The 20,984-nt window shown below is 39.4% G+C and overlaps 2 protein-coding genes across 7 annotated transcripts in view; one reads left to right on the forward strand and one right to left on the reverse strand.

The window, feature by feature from the left end:
* Positions 1-11,230, forward strand: part of iffo2b (intermediate filament family orphan 2b) — a 26,186-nt gene extending 14,956 nt beyond the window's left edge. Inside the window, exons 2-9 of one of the 4 annotated variants that reach the window (XM_034869504.1) lie at positions 1,355-1,415; positions 2,931-3,026; positions 3,608-3,613; positions 4,301-4,471; positions 5,169-5,317; positions 6,510-6,711; positions 6,857-6,955; positions 7,995-11,230. In XM_034869504.1, the coding sequence (XP_034725395.1) occupies positions 1,355-1,415; positions 2,931-3,026; positions 3,608-3,613; positions 4,301-4,471; positions 5,169-5,317; positions 6,510-6,711; positions 6,857-6,955; positions 7,995-8,228 (1,018 nt within the window). In that variant the 3' untranslated portion in view covers positions 8,229-11,230. The remainder of the gene's footprint in view (positions 1-1,354; positions 1,416-2,930; positions 3,027-3,607; positions 3,614-4,300; positions 4,472-5,168; positions 5,318-6,509; positions 6,712-6,856; positions 6,956-7,994) is intronic. The other 3 variants (XM_034869507.1, XM_034869505.1, XM_034869508.1) reach the window with 3 other exon arrangements.
* A 643-nt stretch (positions 11,231-11,873) lies between these two features.
* terf2ip (telomeric repeat binding factor 2, interacting protein) lies at positions 11,874-17,890 on the reverse strand. 3 transcript variants are annotated; one of them, XM_034869501.1, is made up of 9 exons: positions 17,750-17,890; positions 16,523-16,768; positions 15,704-15,846; positions 15,279-15,517; positions 14,459-14,548; positions 13,681-14,338; positions 13,428-13,531; positions 12,670-13,104; positions 11,874-12,517 (listed from the first exon to the last, which is right to left on the reverse strand). In XM_034869501.1, the coding sequence occupies exons 2-9, from the start codon at positions 16,750-16,752 to the stop codon at positions 12,296-12,298; spliced, it is 2,121 nt and encodes a 706-aa protein (XP_034725392.1). In that variant the 5' UTR covers positions 16,753-16,768; positions 17,750-17,890; the 3' UTR covers positions 11,874-12,295. The 3 variants fall into 3 exon arrangements, with proteins under 3 accessions (XP_034725392.1, XP_034725393.1, XP_034725394.1); XM_034869502.1 differs by having other exon boundaries at positions 17,754-17,812; XM_034869503.1 differs by having other exon boundaries at positions 17,734-17,752.
* Between the last annotated feature and the right edge of the window lie 3,094 nt (positions 17,891-20,984).

Genomic DNA, 20,984 nt, shown 5'->3' on the forward strand with positions numbered 1-20,984 from the left:
GCCATTGGGGGGGGGGGGTCTGGCACTTTATTTAAACCATTCTAGCGCTATTGCTCTAGAAGTGGTCGGTTGGTTCACCACTTTGATCCAGACTAAAATATCTCAAAAACGATTAAAATGATTGCCACAACGCCCTCAGGATCACTTCTCCTTTCATTATCATCAACGTCAGCTGTACTGCTGCTACAGCATGCTAAAACACTAACGTATTATGGTGAACATAGTGAACGGTATATTTCCTTAACATCAGCCTTTTAGCATTGTCATTGTGACATGAGCATTTAGCTTAAAGCACCACTGTGCCTAAGTATAGCTTCACAGAGTCACTGCAGTACATGGCAATAGACTCTTATTCATGGGTCATCTTATATTGCTTGCAAATTGAACCAATAATATGAGCTGATGTTGTGCAACGTATCTGCCTTACTGGTGACTATGATGTCACACTGATGTGTCCTCATCTTCAGTTAATATTGGAATTATTTTACACATATACAACAGTATATGTTCAGCGCTGTCTGTGTAGGTTTTTTGAATTCAGTAGAGCTGGGCAATATATCGATAATATATCGATATTGTGATTTAAGATTATATATTGTGATTTTGGATATCGTAATATGGCATAAGTGGTGTCTTTTCCAGGTTTTAAAGGATGCATTACAGTAAAATGATGTAATTTTACCAGACTGTTCTAACCGTTCTATTATTTGCCTTTACCCACTTAGTCCTCATATCCACATTAATGATTTTTTATTTATCAAAAATCTCATTGTGTAAATATTTTGTGAATGCACCAATGGTCAACACTACAATATTGTTGTGGTATCAATATTGATGGAATTTGGTCAAAAATATTGTGATATTTGATTTTCTCCATATCGCCCAGCCCTAGTCATCATGACATGACTAGGGCTGACATCTTGACATCTTGTAACTCATTCCTGAAACAATATGAAGAAAGAAGCAGTAAGCATAAAGGAATTTAGCCTGCGGCAGAGATAATCCACCTTTTTGGGTGTGGTAAAGTTCAAAGTTTTTCTGCAGTCATTTAATGGTATAAAAACTATTCATGAGCAATGGTTGTTGTGTTTGAAGAAGGATGGAACTTCTTTCTCTCTATACCTTTTTAGAGGCAGTGGGATTGTAAAGATGGCCACACAAAGGAGGAAAGAGACAAAAGATGGAAAATAAGGAGGGAGGGAGGAATGGGTAGTGGGTGTAAACCCACATTGTCAAGGGCATTTTGTAATCAGAGATGGGAGTACTATCCCCACAAAAGTACCTTTAATCGGCAGTGGCCCTCATGGGAAGGGGCCCAGCAGTAACTGACCCACCTCTGTGCTCTGTGTTGCAGATGGGAGGAGGAGCTGTCAAAGCGAGAGCAGCTGGAGTCCACGGTGGAAACAATGCAGCAGGTTGGAAAACATCTAAAATATAATATATTCCACTAACATGCATAGCTGTTTAAAGTCTTGCCATGTGCCATTTACCACATGAAGACAATGAGCACAAATATGATCAGAGGAAAAGCTGTGTGCACACATACCTTTTCAAAAGTGATGCATATACATACATTTATATAGAGCTCAGTTCTTTGTGGATTTTTATTTTGTGCAGACGAAAAGAGCTGGGCTAAAAGCAGCAAGAGGATTTCTTTCAGATTAGAAAAACCTATTACATACCCATCAGGAGGAGTCTGTTGGCTTAGATCTAGATATAAACATCAAATATCACAAGCAGTCTACCATTATGTTTCTGTTCAGAGCAGGCAGAGGAAATAGATGTAAAGGCAAAATCAATTTAAAGTGTCACACCTTGGGGGTACATCACAAGGCATCCCAGCTAGTGTGAGTACCCCGTGGTCAGCATCCTTTCCTCTCTCTCTGCTTTGCTAAAATTGGTCAGCGACAGCATGCATGTTTGTCTTGGATTCTGGGTCAGCATAACCCCCAGACAGAGAGGTGGAGTGCCATCCCACGGGGGCTTTAACCGTTTAGAGCCCACAGGCAGGTGCCACTGTGTATGAAAGATCTGGAAATCTGTTCAGGAATAGTAAATTCAGTGCAAACAGCCATTTATTATGAAGGGCTGAGAGCCAAAGGGCTGTAACCACTTGCTGACTTAATAGAAAATAAAAGTGGCACTCCTTTAATGACAGAATAAAGTCAATAGGGTTAGTCATCCTTTTAGACTTAGTAAAATTCAGTCTTCTAATTGTCTAGCCCGGCTCTGTCAAATGGAAACAATATCCACCTATTACCAGCCTGTACTAGACTGATTTTGTTACCTTCAGACAGAGCCAGGCTAGCTGTTTCTTAGTGCTTCAAGTCTTTATGCTAAGCTAAGCTATCAGGCCAATGGCTGCAGCTTCATATTTACCGTAAAGGCATGAAAGAGGAATGGACCATCTTATCTAACTCTCTAATTTGCATATTTCCCGAAATGAACTATACAGTTTTGGCCTCTTGGACCTAAAACACCCAAATCTCTGTGTCGTACCTTCTTGTACTGTATGTTCTGTTAACACACATGCAACAATACATGGTTACCTTTCCTTACATGGCTACAGCCCCAGTTTTTAAACACCTTGTGTATCTCTAAATGCTTTCAGCAGAGGCTAACATTTGCATTATCTGTGTTATATGGTAATATGTAAAAGAAAGGAAACCATGACCTTTAGTTACGCAATCATAAAAGCTAAACGGCAACCAATATAAAAAGGTGTAACAGTATGCTTTTTTTGATTGGAAGGGCCTTATCTTAATGCAAGTGTTTTATCTACTTGATTGTAGAAATATTTTATAAAGTTTTATATTGAATTTTAATTTTAAAGTTCATTAAGGGTGAGCCTACTCCTCTAACCCTACTAGTATCTTTGTTTACGTGTTACGGGTCTTATTTCACTTTACCTCACTGTGACGTCCTCTCAGAGCGCCCAGGAGTCAACCGAGGTCCAGGACGAGCTGAGCGAGAAGGTGGACAGACTGAAGGCTGAACTTGTGGTCTTCAAGAGTCTTATGACTGATGTAAGTATTTGTTCAGTGTTAGGGTGATGTCACCACCAGTTCCCCAAGTCTGATAAAGCTTTCACACCATAGATAAAGTGCTGTGTTATCTTCCATACTCAAAGCAATCATGTTAAGCGTTCCATTTGAAGAATTGTTTTCCTGCACATTACTAAGCATCATTCTGATAAAGGCTGTCATTCATACAGGTCTATATTAAACAACTAAACACACACAGACACACCCTTATTTCCCTGCTTCCTTCCGTTCTTATTTGAAAAGAATAACGCCCCAAAGTCTCCAAGACCAGCATTCATTGAAAAAAAGCTCAAAAGGCAGCTGTGGCTTAAGAGCACTTCCTGTTCTATACAGCAGTGTTTTGTTCTCGGGCAGTTCTGCTCAACTGTGATATACCCTTGTAATATGCTGCAATGAGCAGTCACAGTCACAGTCACTGCTTGCTCAGGAATAAATAAAGTCATACACTGCTTTTGTTTTTGGTATAGCTTTGTTGTTTCTCTATCCTTTTGGCATCTGTACATTGTAGATTTCTATTTCTATCCTTTTCTGTGCTTGACTTTGTCCCTGATGTGTGAATCCAGAGACGGGTAAGCAACGTAGATGTAGTCGATTTCTTAGGTTAGACTTTAGGGGTTAGGCATCTTGTATCTTGTGCTCTAGATGTGGCTCATAACTTTAACTGTAGCAGTAAGAACCAACATATATGTGACCTATTTGCATGATCCATATCTGCCCTACCAAATGTTGCATAATTACTGAATTATTGAATTAAATTTGAAATGATGATGCAAACTAATAGCGTAGTAACAGTGTATATATATACATACATATATATATATTTAAAGAGAGAGAGACATCAAGATCAGAATTTCGGAATTAAACAAAAAGGCCATTATATAGTTAATGATCAAATTGCATCTTAGGGGGTCACGTTAAAAGACCTCTTAAAAGAGCTGTTGTATTGGTGTTGTTTTGGCGCCTCAGTGGCTCACCTGGTGGAACCTGTACCCATGTACAGAAGCTCAGTCCTCGGTGAGGCGGTTGCGGGTCCGATTCTTTGTGATCCTTTGTTGCATGTCATTTCCCTCCTCTCTCCCCTTTCATGTCTAAGCCTTCCTGTCACAAATAAAGAACCAAAATGTCAACAAAAATAATCTTTCAAAAAGAAAAAGAGCTGTCATAAATGAATATGATATGAACGGTAAACATTTAAATTCTACATGTTTAAATACTACATGTATGAAAATCTGTAACAACCATCCTTACCCATGCAGCAAATGTCTGACCTGGATAGCCAGATCCAAGAGAAAGCCAGGCGGGTGGACATGGACATCTGCAGGCGAATCGACATCACGGCCAAACTGTGCGACGTGGCTCAGCAACGCAACTCCGAGGACATGTCGAAGATGTTCAACGTCAGTCCGGCCCGGTCGCTCCCAGAGAGGGTGGGTACCCATCTTATGTTTCACTGTTTGACAGTAAAAAAAATATCAATTATTCTGTGAATGTAACAGTCAGCACTCTATAAATGTAATCAGAGCTGCCTGTGGCTTTAGTGTGTAGCGACCTCTTTTTTCTCAATGGCTGATCCTAAACTCAGTGACCCTTCTAAAGGTGCAGGAATGCATGCCTGCATGTTCGCAAACACACAAACATATAAACATACAGAATACTTATGGTAGTGACTCTTAAATATGCATGCACACACACACACGCAAAAGTGAAATGCTGATGTGGTGACTCTTCGCTGCACACAAGGATATCGCATTGCGCCGACAGTGCTTGCTAATGCCTGAGTATAAATTCACTGTGAATCAAGCTGGTGGCTTCTCTTATGTTAGCCTATGTTGCTCTGCAGTATGTCAATACTTTCAATAGAACTGCTTATATTTACAGTATTTATAAAGGAGTGTCCACATATAAAGTGTCTCAGCTGTAGACCAATTCAGAAAGTTACTATAAGGATTGGAGTGTTGATGATGATCAAACATCAGTAATTTTCTATAATAGCGCATATTTATTTGCTAAACTGTGTGCTAACTGAATAAATAAACTCTGTGCTCTTTTGTCAGGTTTGCTTTATTTTGTCAAGTCACGTGTGTTTTATTTATTTATTTTTGTATGTCTGTGTGGGTCTTGCAGGGCGCTATGGCCTGCTGTAGGAAAAAAGAGCGCAAAGCCATTTCTGATGAAGAGAGTTCAGAGATGGATGCTGAGCCCAGCCCTTCAGAGGATGACGCCCCCGGGTCGCTCAACATCACGGACGAAATGAAACGCATGCTCAACCAGCTGTAAGTGTCACACCGTTCAGTCCTCAAAAGACTCTTTGAACATGCACATTTCTGGTCGTGATGAGTCAAGCCCAGTGGCGTTATTAAGTAACCAGACGAACCGAGTGAGTCAGAGAGCTGCAGTGTGAACTGCAGCAACATCCTGAGCTCATCCTGGCCTACATGATACATGACACACATACACAACCCATAACCCATTTCAAAACAGCCATTATACATTCAATGTGTCCATGAAATTATGCAGCCGACAGTCAAAGATTCAACCGTGGCAATTTGTGCATTAGAAGGGGAGTCTCATGGGTTGTTTTTTTCTTTTCTTTCCTCAACCTTTTACAAAGACACACTCCAGCTGTTATAGCATGATTAGTGTTAACCATCATCTCCTTTGAAAAGAGATAATAGCCCCCATAGTCCTTTAACATGTTTCCCCCCTCTTTTGACTTGTGTGTGTTGGTTGTTGGGTATATTGTAGCTATGGAGCTTAGAGAGAAGAGTATGATAGGATCTGCCTTGTGCTGCTGTGTTGGAGGAAACACAGTTAGAATTCACAACGCCATGAGCAACACTACCCTATCAACACACTCACATGTGCACATACTACAAGCACAGACTCAAATACTACATGTGTGCTTACACATCCTCAATGTTAAGGCCGTATGCGCATGCATGCTCACACACACGCACATGCACACACACACACACACACACACACACACACACACACACACACAGTTTCCTGCAGTTACACCATTCCAGTCCAGTACAGATGTTAAGATAAAATTGCATTGTGCATTCCTTCATTTCGCTGTAGTGTTTATTATGGAGTAACATACAGTATGCTGATTCAGCAAAACACAGCAGACATAAGTAGCCTACTGTAGGCATTCTTTGTTAAAATCACAGTAGTATTTTTATTGACGCTGTAATCATTTTTACTCTCAAAAATATTGGCTTTTATGAAAATAAAATACCTGTTTACTGCGCACTAACCCTTAAACTATTTTCAAATAAAGTTCAGTTGCTGCCCTTGTTTTCCATAAACTCTTCCTTCCAACTGTTTGTCTTCTTTATAAGCACATCTTCCTCTTTGCTTGCAACCTTTGCTGAATCTGGTAGCTGTTATACTTGTACTTTCCTCTCTTCCCTCCCTCTCTATCCTGTTCTTTCCATTCTCGCCCTTGTCCCTACGCAGACATTGTTCAGATAACTCCTTTGTTGCCAGGCGCGAGACGTTTGAAATTGATGACGACTGCGACAGTTTGACGTGGGAGGAAAACGAGGAGACTCTGTTGCTCTGGGAGGACTTCACAAACTACAACATGCCGTGCAACATCACTGCAACGCCCAGCACAACCGCCGGCCCTGCGGATGGCAACGGTGAAGCCCCTGATCCAGTGAGTCCTGTCTGCATTTATGGTCCTTTTGCACAGTATATGGTTTTCAAATACATGCAAGGCAGCATGTAGATCATTGCTATGGGTGCTGTGTCAGACATTTACTCATGCATGATGGATGAGATCTCTGTCTGTGCTCTCTAAGGACTCCCAGGATGGAAGTCTTGGCAGCCTCATTGATGAGACGGAGTCACTATTTAAGACCAGAGAGCAGGAGTACCAGGAGACCATCGGCCAGATCGAGGTAGGCAATTTGTGTGTGGAAAAAAACAACTTGCAAGCACAAAACAAGATTAAAGCATATCAAACTACTATACTAACTGCTAAAACAGTATCATGTTTAATATGTACTAGGCCTACACATACCAAGTCCAGGAAATACTCTATCATTAGATTTTTTTCATTCTTAGGGACTGTAAATAAATGGGAGGAAGGATAGTCAAATATTATATAATCAAAGAGACAGGAAAGTGTTTTTGAAGTTTTCTCACACCAGATATATATTTATTTATTTCAACCTTTCTTGAGCTGCACAGAGCTTCATTTAGACACTGACAGCGCTAGTAACTGTTAAGTTAGTAGCTATTGGTTTGAAGTAGAGCCCGACCAATATATCAGCAGACCGATATTATCGGCCTATATAAGGCATTTCCCGATCGGTATTTAAATAGTCATGATAAATACATATTTAAAAATAAAAGAAACGGACGGTCAACCATGTTTGGGCATTGTATAGTTTGTCCACCAGAGGGCGCTCTACAACGTCCCTGTTTGCAACACTGATTATTTTGTTGTGTTTTTGTTCAAAGGACTTTAAGTTTAATATCTTAAGTTTGTATTTTAATACATTTTATTTATCAGAACTTTAATATAGTTGGATGTTCCTCTGTTCTGTTCTGACAATAAAACAAATTAGTATATTATTTTAGTGAGAACTCATTTATAACTACAAATAACTAATGTTAGGGCAATCTGTTTATGTTTCGTTACATTTAAAAAAAATATATTTTGGACAATAGATCGGAATATCAGATTTTTAAATAACAACATGTATTGGTATCGGCTTTGAAAATCCTTTATTGGTCGGGCCCTAGTTTGGCTCTAGATCTAGTTTCTAATTCTAAGTTGTTTGTTGGCAGAGGGGAGAATCGTTATGCAATAACATACCATTAACATTGTTTATGGCTAAACAACAATTCAACAATTATTTTAAGCTATTAGCTAAAATGTAATTTCAGTAATTTTGTCTTACATCCTCCATGTTTGATCCGTTTTCCTCTTAGTTGGAATTGGCCACAGCAAAGAGTGACATGAACCGACACCTGCATGAGTATATGGAGATGTGCAGCATGAAGCGAGGCCTGGACGTGCAGATGGAGACCTGTCGGAGAATGATTAAAGGCGGCAGGAACTCTCCCTCTGTCAGCTCTGTGGCCAGCAGCGACTCAGGGAACACAGACGAGATCCAGGATGAGATATCGGACAAGGACGCAGAGGCTGAAGTCCCTGTTAGTTGATGGCTGCGTAGCCAGGCGCTGTCCTCTCTCTTCCTGAACTCCCCTCGTTGTCACAGGGGTCAAATGTGTATAGAGGTCCAACCTGCTAGAAAGGTGTAGCAACCTAAATCTGGGCCTGTTTGACCTGTTAAAGTTCTGATGGTCGTGCAAACTGATGCAGGCCCAGAACTGAACTGGTGCTTTTATACAATATCTGTTGTTTAAGAAGTGGTGGGGGCCTCTTTGCTTCACAAAGAGAACAGGTGCAAATAGAGTTTGAGCTGTGCTATCTTCCTCACTGCTGCCTCGCTGGATCCTATTCCAGAGCTTAGCATCATTTTAGGGGAGAGAAAAAAATTCTCAAATATTTTAAACGGGCTGAGAAGTATTTTGTACAAATTCTTACCTTATATTGTCCCTTTATTCTAAAGGAATTGAAAATAGTACATATTGTGCTCCTCCAGATAGCTTTCACAAATTATACATCCATCTTTACAGATATTTTGTAATGTTTCAATTTAGATTAAAAAATGTCTGTGCATCTGAGTTGGAACACTATTTAGTTGTTGTTTGCAGTCCAAATTCAGCTGTTGAGGGGTTTAAGTGTCTTCTGCCAAGGAGACAAAACAAGGAGTGGAGACAAATGTTGTTAGTCCTGGTGGTTTCTGAGGGAACTCTGCAGAGTTGCCAACGTTGACAGAGGAAAGGAGCACAGCCTTTTGATGCATCAGTGCACTACTCAAGTTCTATGCAATTTAGCTGGCCTTATTTTTGGACTGGCTTTCACCCTTCATTGTTTCTCTTCAATCCAATACAATTAGCCTTTTAAGCAAAGCAGGTGTTTTCTATGTATCTCTTTTTGTGTGTGTGTGTGTTTGAACCTGAAATAATTTTAGTATAGAACATTTGTTTTTTTTCATGGACACCAACACTAAAAACTGGAACAGTGCCCCCGCAACAAGGGACTATTATCTTCATTCACGACTATAATGTCAACATCGGCCAGATGCTACTGAAACAGGCAGTGCATTGTTGTGGTTCTGGTGTACCTTAATGAGGAAACATTGTTTTTGTCTTGTGCAGTTTACTTTGTGAACACCAAGACATTTTAAATGGCGAAAATCCAATCGTTTTTTATAAAATAAATCACTTTAAAATTATCAAAGCCAAACAATGCCCTCCAATGTCTTAAGCAAAACCAAAGGACACCTTTTGAAAAGCTTCCTTTTTCACATACTCTTCATAGGTGAAATTCTTTCTTTGTTCAAGTGTAATTTCATTAAGAGCTGTCACCTGCTGCCCTGCAGGGGACTCTGTTCCAGACGGGTTGCCCATCCTGCTTTGTCTCTTGTGAATCGGGGCTTAAAGTGTCAGACTGTACATAGAGGGCTGCAGGCATGTGATCGTATACCCCAGAGGCCTTTTTATTCATATTAAGTCTCTTCGCAACAGATTGAGAGGTCTCAAAAATTTCACTTTTCAGTGCTCTTGCCGGATTATCGTAGCAACCGATTGAAGCATGGGGACAGGAGTGATCTTTTTATCATCTCTTTGTAATATATTGTAAGAACGGTTAGCTGGATCAAAGATTAAGTGCTACTTCTTTATTGAAGTTTTACATAAGCAGAATGTTAAAATGCAGGCCTTTTGTTATTGCAGCATGTTTGTGTGGAGAAAGTGAACTGAATTTCTTTTTATATAGAATCCATTTTTTTTTTTTTTTTTTACTAAAGACTGTGTCCTAATCCAAAATTAATTGTATTTGTGACAAAAAAATGTATTTTTCACTGTTTTCTAATCATTCTATGTTAAAGTGTGTTATTGTTGCCATATTCTGCTTTTAATAATTTTAACTATTAATCTTGTCCCTGACATTTTGGTCACTTATTGACCATATCAGATCACCCCTTAAAAAAAACGAATTGACTATGTAAGAAAAGAGGAAGGAACAGTCTTCCTCACAGAGATCTCTCATATGCTTTTATGTTTTATTGTTTGTGACATCAGCCTGATAAGTAACAAAGAGCCATTCTTCTATTGGTTCTATACTTTGTATCGACATCAAATGCTTTATTTATTGAGTAAATGACAGTAACATCCAGAAACAGCAGGCCAAACATCACAGTTCCCGTTTCCTTGTTTAGATTGAAGCCAACATCACACCACCATCATCACACTAACCAGCTAAGTAGAGCAGAGTGTACAGTAACATGACATTGATGTAAATCAATCTACAAATACTACCAACTCCTGAAAATCTGTTTGTCCATGTTACCACAATCACCATCACACAGGTTTTTAGTTAGCAGAAATGTACCAGATTTTTTCAAAGTGTATTATCTATATTTTGTTCGACATCCAGTTGATAAAACCGGAGCAACCCTCCTTAATGAATGTAGCTTAATTGGAGGCATCCTCTAAAGACCTTACAGGTAAAAGCTGAGCAAAACAATGTAGCCGTTTAAAATCCAGGGATATATGGTGTGCTGTTATTGGAGACCTTGGTATGTATTGCTTTACTAAACGGGTTCTTACCTGAACAACTTACAGTATGTGACTGAGATGTATGTAAATTAGGTCTGTCTGGATGTGAGCGTTTCATACTTAAAGGGTTTGATATAATTGGTTTTTATCAGTGTGGTGCTGGGATTATATGGTTGTGTTAACTGTTGTGTCAGTATACAGTTTTAGACTCACGGTCATCAACATACCTGTCTGTTGTTAAATGTCATTTTTTCTTATATTTAATTTCATGAACATGACATGGAGATAAAAGGTGCAGCAATACTGATACTGGTCTTATTCTTTCATTTGCATCCCAGGAAGCGACTTGTTGGTTTTATTTTAAGTGGTTGATTTGTCTTCTTTAATTGAACTGCTTTTCTCTCTTAGATTTGTTATTTTGTTTAAACTATTGATACAATATATTCATGTGGGTCTGGGGCAGATTGGTTCAATATTATGAATGTACTCATATTGGATATTGGGGGAAAATGAAATAAAAAGGTGAATTGGATAAAAAACCAAAATGAAGGCTAATTTGTTGTTTGTTAAAACTCATATAGGTTCGTGGTCATCAGAAGACCAATTTGTACTGCTTAGCAGCCATGAATATACAATAACATGGTATATGGTAATTGTTGGTAGCAATTTGAATTTTTTTTTCTATACACTATTTTCTGTTACATCTAAATCTGACACTTTTGCTTGGAAATCCAAGTTGTGACAGTGTATAAAAAAATGCAAGCACTTTGTTGCAGTAATATATCTAATACTTATAGTAGCAGAGGCACATATTTTGTTACATTTAGAGCAGCAACTCTTTCTTTAAAAGTGTACCAGTAGGCCTTTTCTCACAGCAGACATTTTGACTTGTCACAGTGGGAAGTTGTTTAATAACACAAACAATGGCTATTTGTGTTATATTCTATAGTATTCTAGTAACAGTGAAGCAGCTTGCAGGATACCCAAAACCTGAAATCTTAGCAACTAAATGGAATTCAGCCATCATTCGTTTCATTTTTTACACCTGTGCTTTTGCTACTATGACGGGTGAAAATGTCTCCTGTTTTCATTCATCTGCATCTCCTACAGGTCCTCTTATCACATATTTAATGCATTTAAACCATTCAAATGCAATTTGTTCATTAAAGTAGTCAAACACAATGCATATAAAACAGGAGATTTATTTCGTGATGTACAAACAGTTTTTTTTGAATGGTATAAAAACATGCAATTTCATAAAAACAAACAAAACTAATTAAAAAAAGTATTTTCTTGCTAAAGACAAAAGATTATGTTTCTGTAAAAAGATATAGAGCATAGCACAAATAATAGGCTCTACGTAATAAACCTAAAAACATTTAATAGTTAACCCAGCTAATTTCATGTTTCTTAATTTAATTCTTCAAAGTTAGTCAGGATGAGCAGCAATGAAGGAGAGAGACACAAAATGTTTGGTTTTCATGTTGAAATAATCAAATACCAGCTTACTAGCTCTAGTTAGGTAGTATAATAGATGAGTGTAGTCCGTATGTCCACATCTGCTATTCTCCTCCTTTCTATCTGTACTAACCTGTCTTTTATTTTCATCCGTCTACCTCGAGGAACACGATTCTTTTGACCACATCCTCCTCGCTGTATTTCTCTTGCAGCTGCTGTCGGACAACGGGATCAGCTGAGAGCAAAAGACTGTCGTCACAGCGATTCCAAAGTGGCCGTGAAATGGAACAGTGATTCAAAAGCTGATCCCGAGCAGCAGAGAAGTCTCCGCTGGTTTTCAACAGGGCTTTGGTCACGCTAATCAAGTCCTGGAACAAAATAGTTAGAAGAGTTTAGAAATGCCAAACAGAATGTAACCAAAATGAAGAGCATATACAGTATGGGCAGTAAGATTGGGGAGGGCATGAAAATTGGTGTGCTGCTGCTCTTTAGGATGCATCTAGTACACCACAGTGTTCACCTGGTTTGTTTGGCTCATCAGCTCTTTGATTCGCTGCTTGTCTTCTTCCAACTGGACCTGTGTCAGTGAAAATGTAGCGTATCCGTCCACTCGTGGCCATGGTTTGGATGGAGCTACCAGATTATCACCCAGAATGGACTGAGAGTCGTCCTCCTGAGATTCACTGTCGAATATGAACAGGTGGGCCTTGGAGATCGCTTCGAAAGCCTCGATGGCTGCAGGTTCAGGGCCTCCTGTCTTTGCTAGGCAGTTGCTACTGGAGGCCTGGGTCTCTTGCGTCTTCTCTTGGAGGCTGAGTCCATGTTCAGGGTTGGACTGGGTGGACGCAGTGTCTGCAGCTGTGTCTGAAGTGGAGAGTGGAGGATCTGTCGATGTCAGTTGTTTTGTTGCAGTTTCAGTTGGGTTTTGGAGATCTGGAGCTTCGTCCTCACCAGACTGAGAGAAAGGAACAAAACTGTTTAATTTAAGTGTAATTTAATGGATTGGGAAATAATACGGGATTGTCTGATTGACAATCCCGTTTTGCAGCAATAAAATTTAAGTGAACTTGTTAGTGATCTTTTTAGATAAAACAGATATTGACCGTTTCCTTTGGGTACGTAATTTGAAGTTGGAAAAAGGATAATAAATTGCAATATATTACCTACTCTTGAATGTTTAAAATCGCAAAAATATCGTATCGTGATATAAGTATTGGGATGATATCATATTGTGGGGCTTCTGTTGATTCCCATCCCTCCTATTCTGTTGTGTCTTACCTCACTTTCATCTTCAAACTCCTTCGAAGCCAACTCTAGGATCCCCAACCTTCTCTTTTCTTTCTTCTTCTCACCTTTCTGTGGCACAGAATTAGACTCTGTATCTGCAAAACAGTGACGGAGGTAAAGTGATGAGATCCTCCCACTCTCCCTGACTTAACATTTTACTCAAGTCTGTACTATAAAAGCTTGAAAAGACGTTAAGATGCCGTCTATGTATCTTGTGTCCCACTTTGGTAAATATATTACGCACCTGCTTGTGCCGTTTCAGAGACAGCATTTTGTCCGCTCCGGTCCTCTTGACTCTCTGCCACTGCTGTCACACTCTTTCCTCTGGCTCTCTTACAAGGCGGCTGCTCAACAGTTGTGTCTTTTTGAAGAGCGGACTCAACGGCTGATTTAGTTTTCTTTGAGGGCTGGGGAGATGACGACAGTTTCCCTGGAGAAGTTGATGAGGACCTGAGTTTTTTGCCATAAGGTTCAGGCGATGGCGGGTCCTCAAGCACAAGTTGCCTGCGTGTCAATCGACGCTGCGTTTTTTCCGGCTTTGGGGAGGCTTTTTGTTGGGCTTTAGGTTTTTTCTGAGAAGAGGTCTCGGGCAGGGGCTCGGGCTGCGTTGGGGGAGAGTCCTCTGGCACACTTTCTTTTTGTGCAGAGATGAGTTCATCCGTTTCTGGTTCTGCACTCTCAGCAAGAATGGGGTGAGAGTCTGTCTGTGGGTCCAAACAAGGTCGCTCAGGTTGTGGGGAGTTAGATGTTTCAGCTTCTACAGTCTCTACTTGAGTGCTTTCACCTGGTTGTTCATCTGTCTGTGGGCTCACATGTTGCACTTTTTCTTTGGGAGAAATGGATGTTTGAGCTTCTCCAATTTCTGGTTGTGTGCTTTCAGATGGTATCGACTGGTCATCTATCTGTCAATACACCACATTTGTTGTGTTCAGTTTTGCTCATTTAAAAATATATATACTAAATCACAAACAAACTTAATAGTCAAGACTTTAACTGTGGTGTTTGTTGCGGGAAGTGACTACCTGTGTTAGTTCTGTTGCTGCTGAATGTGTCTGAGGAGAAGCAGCATCTTCTGCACTGGGTGGTTTTTGAACATCTGTCTCCTCTTCCACCTAGGAGCAGACAGAGGAGAAAAATCAGGCTTCATGTCTATAAAAAGATGTGACTATGAGCAGCCAGGAGGTGTTGGTGATAAGCAGTGGATATGACACATGCCTTTGGTGTGGGAGATCTGGGTCCAAATCCCACTGCAATACATCAACCAATGTGTCCCTGGGCAAGACATTTAAGCCCTAGTTGCTCCTGAGGTATGCAACCAGGGTTTAAAATTAGCAAATCAACTACGCAAATGCTGGTAGAATATGCAAATGGGTGACAGATTTGTTTCACTCACCAGCCAAAAAAACAATGGTATTGAGTGGCTGGTAAAAATCAAACATTCACTAGCCATTTGGCTGGTGGGCGAAAAAGTTAATTTTGAAGCCTGCATGCAACCTCTGATATATAGCAATTCTAAGTAGCTTTGGATAAAACTGTCAGCTGAATGACATGTAATCGAATGTAATATTCCAAAATTGAGTTTGTACTTCAAAAAAAGTATGTGAATTAAGTCTGTTGCATTATACTGTACAGTATGTGTTTTCATAAACACCTTGTTACTTAAAAAAAATTCAACTAAATCAACAGTGTCTTTCACAATTTATTTCTTTTATTTGGCGGCACCCAGTGGTAGTATCCAAAAATACACCAACAAGGGGTTTTAGTTATTTTGAAGCTGTCAACAATTCTAAAAGAAACGTGATGCAGAGACTTATATGACAGAATACCGTACGGGTAAATTACCTTAGTTTCTCCCCCCCCTTCTGTCTTGGTGTCTTCCACTGTTGTAGCTGCCTCCACAACCTCTTCCTGTTTCTTTGCCAGTAGCACTTTATAGTGAGTTTTCATTGACTGCCAGCTGTGACCGGTCACCCGCTGCTTCTCCATCTCTTGCCAAAGCCGGTTCCCCCCAATCTCTGTCTTGTACTTGCTGACATAACTCAAAATAGCAGCGTCCTCTTCAGCAGTGTAAGCAAGCCTGCCTAATAATAAGAAAGGAATGAAGGAAATTACATACATCAGTTGATTTATGACAACAGTTACATAAAGTTCCAATTTGATAACAGTACAACTAATTTAAAACAAGTACACACTTTTTTAGTTAACATCTATTTTTTTATGACTTTCAATATGGTCCTCACAAGAAATTCTGGGTCTTTATATCGTACCTCTTATGAGTCCAGGAGAGGTCTCTTTGTTTTTGAGTCTAGCAGACTGTCTTGGGACCACTTCTAGATTTAACCTGTAATCCTCTAAATTCAGCTGTTCATCCTTCTCGACACAGTCGTGAATGTACTTCGTGGACACGTACCTTAAGAGAAAACAGAATGCAGCTTAAATTCTGTGATTTTGAAGTTAGTTATACAGCAACCACTTTTGCCTAATTAAGTTATCTAACTGATCCCACAATCACTGTGCTAAAACTTAAAATTGCTCCATCATTGGAAAGGAGGAATAAAACATAATAGCGTAAGCCATGTTTATTTACAGAACTACTATTATTATTATTATTGTTTTATGTTCCCAGTAACACTAGTGAAGCGCCTCCTTACAGAGCAAAATGCTCTTTAATTGTGTAATAAGGGTAGGAATTTTTTCCCAATGAACCTTAAAAGTCTGGTAGCAAACAAACAGCAGATAGTCGCTACTGTATATGGTGTTACAATAAGTTAGATCACAAAATGTCCTATATGTTGACATCGATACGTACTGTATCAGTACGTACCTTCTACCCAGTCTTGATGAAATTGACTTTAGCTCATCAGGTGAGAGGCTGCGATGTGACTTATTTGTTGTCATTATATGTGATAATTAAGCTGTATTTGTGAATGCTGAACAGATTAAATGTCAAAATATGAAAGATTTATTGGCTGAATAAACCAAATTATAGTCTTGAATCTTACAACCATGTAGCTTTCTTTCTATCAACTGAATAGGCTGAACAGTATTTCTCCTGATATACATACTTTCTAAAGTTCAGCACCTACCAGTGAGCAGAAGTTTCAGGAATAGAGTCTCTTTCATCTGGGTCAATCAGCGGGATTGTCCCTGGCTGCTGCACTTTGCACAACAACCCCCCTCCAGCTGTGATGAGCGGCTGGAGCTTGAGTTTAACAGGACCCGGTCGCAGGTAGAAAGACATGGGTTCACCGTCCACAGTCAAAAACAGAACTGGGGAGATGTTAGATTTGGCCATATCCAGCTGTTTGGATGGCATGGTCAAAATGTCTCACCTGGTGAAAGAGGGGGAATAACAAATAAGACAGCGCTTACTACATGTCATATATTGAATGTGAAGCTCTACTACTGTTGGAACGTAACTAACATTATATGAGCCCAAACGTTTACAAGTACCATCAGAACCTGCAAATCAAACTAAAATAACATTGCAACACCAATAGCAAAAATTGTCAGGCTGTAAGTCTAATTCTGACATGAGCTGCTATTATTTCTGTAAGCTTTAAAAAAGGACTAGTTGATTTATTGTTTGATTAAACAACTCATTTTAAATATTGCTAAAGTAATTTTTCCACATTTAAAAGGTTTCACGTGTGAAGATTATCTTTCTTTACTTGTGTTAAATTGAATATGTTGTGGTTTTTGGCTTGCTACTTTTGGCGTATTTCCCTTTTTTAAACGTTGTAAAGACAATTATTTAGAGATGAATTAAAAGGAAATACAGTTCGATGCGTCCCGTCCATTTGCTGTGTGGCTTGGTTGTGCTTAATTTAGAGCCCGCTTGAAACACTACAATGATCAAGTTCCACTGGCCAGTAACGGAAATAAATGACAGTAAATAATCTTTTTACATTGGGCATAGTTGTATCACAGATGGTTGAAGACATCTGTGATATTTCTGCCTGGTTTAATAATTCACTCTTTGACCAACAGGTGGTTTTATGTGCACATAAAGCCTTGAGAAATTAACAATTTAGTGAATAAACTTTCAAGAAACCTTCGCTACTTCATGAAGCATCGTCTCGCCATCAATAGCTATTTAACTACTATGCTTTCACATTAATAACTCTGGGAAAAGTTTCCCTTAGTTAACGTTACAGTATGTTAGCTTAGTCTGGTTAGCACGTTAGCTTGACCGTAGCCCGTAGGCATATTTTGGAGGGAGTTGCAGCGTAGTTATCTGATGTTTTGAGTACATAAAAAAATACTGCTTACAGTAGACAGTGAACTTAGAACGTACCATATAGTTTGTTTACCTATCTCCTCGGTGAGCTTTCGCGCCACCACAACAACAACAAATACACAGTTACAGAAAAACCAGACAAAAACACCTTCTTCAACTGTCAATGAAAAACATAGCATACTTCCGGGTTTTCTTCTTCGTCGGCGGATTGAACCTAGTTAGTGTCGCATGCATACTGCCCCTACTGTTTGGATATATACTGTGGGCTACTGTATAAAAAGGTTATTTACTGTCATTTATTTCAGGAAAAAACGAAAATAAACAAATAATTTAAATGGTCTGAAATATTATGTTTACACATTCAGAATTCAACGTGCGCTGTAATGTGAGAAAAAGTTCCAGTGTAGTGCAGTGTAAATGCTGCATCTACAGGGTTACAGAGTATTGGTAAAGTTAAGTTCACAGAACAGTAGACTGACAACCCAACTGAGTTGTGAGCTTCTTTCAGCAGAGAAGCATGATATCTCCAGAATCAAATACATAAACACTGACAGTCCAGTGGGACATATTACTTCTGACCTGAGGCAGGTATGTGAAAGGCATGATGGATAACGGCTGCACTGATTTCAGCACCTCAAAATATGAATAACATAACGGTCACAGAAAATTAAACCTGATGTGTTCCTCTATTAGCCGAGAATCAGCCCAAAAGAGTAGCAGAAATCGAAAAGATGCATCATATTTTTATAAGCCAGCTCTACCTGCTGTGTAGTTTGACATCACAACTGTACAGAATTCTTGGCAATTCTTATACAGTCACAGTACAATGTGTACAGTACAGTTACCCTATTATGTGTGCTACAGTACTGCAGTCTATGTTATACATTTCAGAATACGGCTATGTGCATTCCTCTGTGGGTTGAGTGTTTTGATACTTTTACAGTAGGTATACAGCACCTCCACCTGCTTCATAAGAAAAAAATACATAAAAATCTTGTTTTTTAGAATATGTGGCTTCAATACTTGTCCAATATTGATACTGCTTTGTGTTCAAGAACTGTATTCTACAGTGTTGTAAATGACAAAGATTTTTTGTCTTTTTTGGTTTATTTGTTTTTTTTTAATAGTTGATGTATCTGCTTAAAGACCTTTCTGCCTATAAACTAAAAAACAATCTAGTAATAGTTTCTTTTAGATACCTGGGTTCCAACATTGACAACAGGCGGAACTAGAAGATCAACAGCACTGTTGTTTACAAGGAGATGAGCAGACTCTATTTCCTGAGGAAGCTAGGATGCTTCAACGTGTGCAGCAGAATGTTGGAGATGTTCTACCAGTCTGTTGTGGCCAGAGCTCTGTTCTCCTCCACCAACTGCTGGGGCAGCAGCATCGGAGCCAGCGACACAAACAGACTGAACAAACTCAAGGCTGGCTTCATGATTGGCTGCAAACAGGACACATTTGAAGCTGTGGTGGAGAGGAGGTCACTGAACAAACTGTAATGTATAGTAGATAACCCTGGCCACCTTCTCCACCCCACACTGGTCCAACAGAGGAGCACCTTCTCTAAGAGGCTCCAACAGCTTCAATGTTGCACGGACCGCTACAAAAAATCATTCTTACCACAGGCAATACAACTTTTCAACACCTCATGACTGGGTGCTAGATAAGACTCTAAGACACCACAATACTGCACTGAGTGCAACCAGCACAATTGGTCTATTTACATTCTATCATACTTTTTAAGCTATTTGTTTCACATTTTTGTATTCTCAACTTGTATATATTTAAATATTTGTTCTTGTATTTTGTTCCTATTATTATTTCACGTATATTGTATGGATGTATGCATCTATCTATATCTATCTATTTGGATCTCATCCTGTGTTGATCCAATTCCCTTGTAAATGCCAAAAGCTAATTAACATTTCTCAACAACATTAGTGACTCATTACTTTGTGAAATCCAGAGTCCAGCTTTAACTTATTCTTTGATCAGTTAAACCGGGAGGCCGCGGGAAGGAATTGGACTGGCCTATTTACTGTGTCACCCCTCCGACCTTGCCTCCCTCACAGTCCTGACAGCTACAGTATTGTTATTGGCCTTTATTGTTTCTCTCTCTCTTTGGTTCAAACAGCTGAAACAATACAACATCCACAGAGGTGCTCCAACTCCTCCAAGTCAATGTATGTTTGTGGACAATCTGTAATAATTAGATTAGGCTCTGGCAGAACAAAAAACCCTTCTGTGAGTTTCAGCAGCCGTTTTCATCCTGCAGAGGGAGATGTTACACTACTTTACAGAACACCAGGCCTGTCTATCAAACAACATGTTATAATCACTTTAGTCCAAAAATAATGGATTGATATTCCTATTGTTTCCCAAATTAAGTGCATTGTAATCTGATCTGCTTACCAGTCCAGTGCATCTGTTTGCAGAATTACAATTTGGAATCAACAGTTCCAGTGAACAGAAAAAAAAATAATTTAATTTTGGATTCATTTATTTGTCATAATTCCTTATGTACTTACATACATAGGAAAATGGAAAAAAACTGTTTTCCACCAGCCACTTGCAGTGTGACAGGAAAAGACACCCTCATACAGACAAATATGTAGAAAGAGGTAGGAAACGGACATTGTTAAAAAGACATATACATGCAGAAGTTGAACGTCATGGCCATGGACTGCTGGACCATAGACGCGGCCTTGACCTCTCCTGAGACTTTGTGTTTGTCACTGGGTCACCAACTGAAGCTTCTTTTGGAGACTGATCGAGCCTCCAGTGCCATTGTGTTTTTTTTTCACTTTCTCACTGGCAGGCTGTAATCGTCCCTGTGAGTGTGCTGCTTGGGTATAACTAGGCTAGAAGGACCCGGGTCACTATGATCCAGTGTAAGGCCTCAGTTTCATAAAAGCCATATAGAGCAACATTGTTATGTTATGATAACCAGACAAACTAGCAAGAAGTACAGATGAAGCACTGTTTTTTCATACTCAAGAACTAATTTGCCTTCCTTGAATCTTTAGCCATGGCAACATAAAGTCACAGATTAACCATTCCTTGGCGAGAGTCCATTAAATTATTGCAGATTTAGTATAGTGTAGTATGTGTTGGACTAATGGCCAGCATTCTCTGCATGAGAGGGCTTAAACTCTGTTATGCGTCATAAAACAGACAATCTTGAAAGACATCTCCAGAGTGAGAGGGAAAGGGATTAATCACAGCACAAGTGGCAGGTTACTGAGTTTGTTGGAAAAAATCCACGAAACTTTAATGCACAGAGATAGTGACAATGTTGTGCAGGC

This window comes from Etheostoma cragini, chromosome 4 (assembly GCF_013103735.1).
Source record: "Etheostoma cragini isolate CJK2018 chromosome 4, CSU_Ecrag_1.0, whole genome shotgun sequence".
Lineage (NCBI taxonomy): Eukaryota > Metazoa > Chordata > Actinopteri > Perciformes > Percidae > Etheostoma > Etheostoma cragini.

What these genes read in the sequence shown, in the direction of transcription:
- terf2ip (XM_034869501.1), bottom strand. Translation starts at nt 16,752, where the DNA reads ATGCCATCCAAACAGCTGGATATGGCCAAATCTAACATCTCCCCAGTT. An exon ending in CCTGAAACTTCTGCTCACTG is followed by an intron (nt 15,847 to 16,522) that starts GTAGGTGCTGAA and finishes TTTTCTCTTAAG; the next exon opens with GTACGTGTCCACGAAGTACA. An exon ending in TGATGAGCCAAACAAACCAG is followed by an intron (nt 12,518 to 12,669) that starts GTGAACACTGTG and finishes ATTTTGTTCCAG; the next exon opens with GACTTGATTAGCGTGACCAA.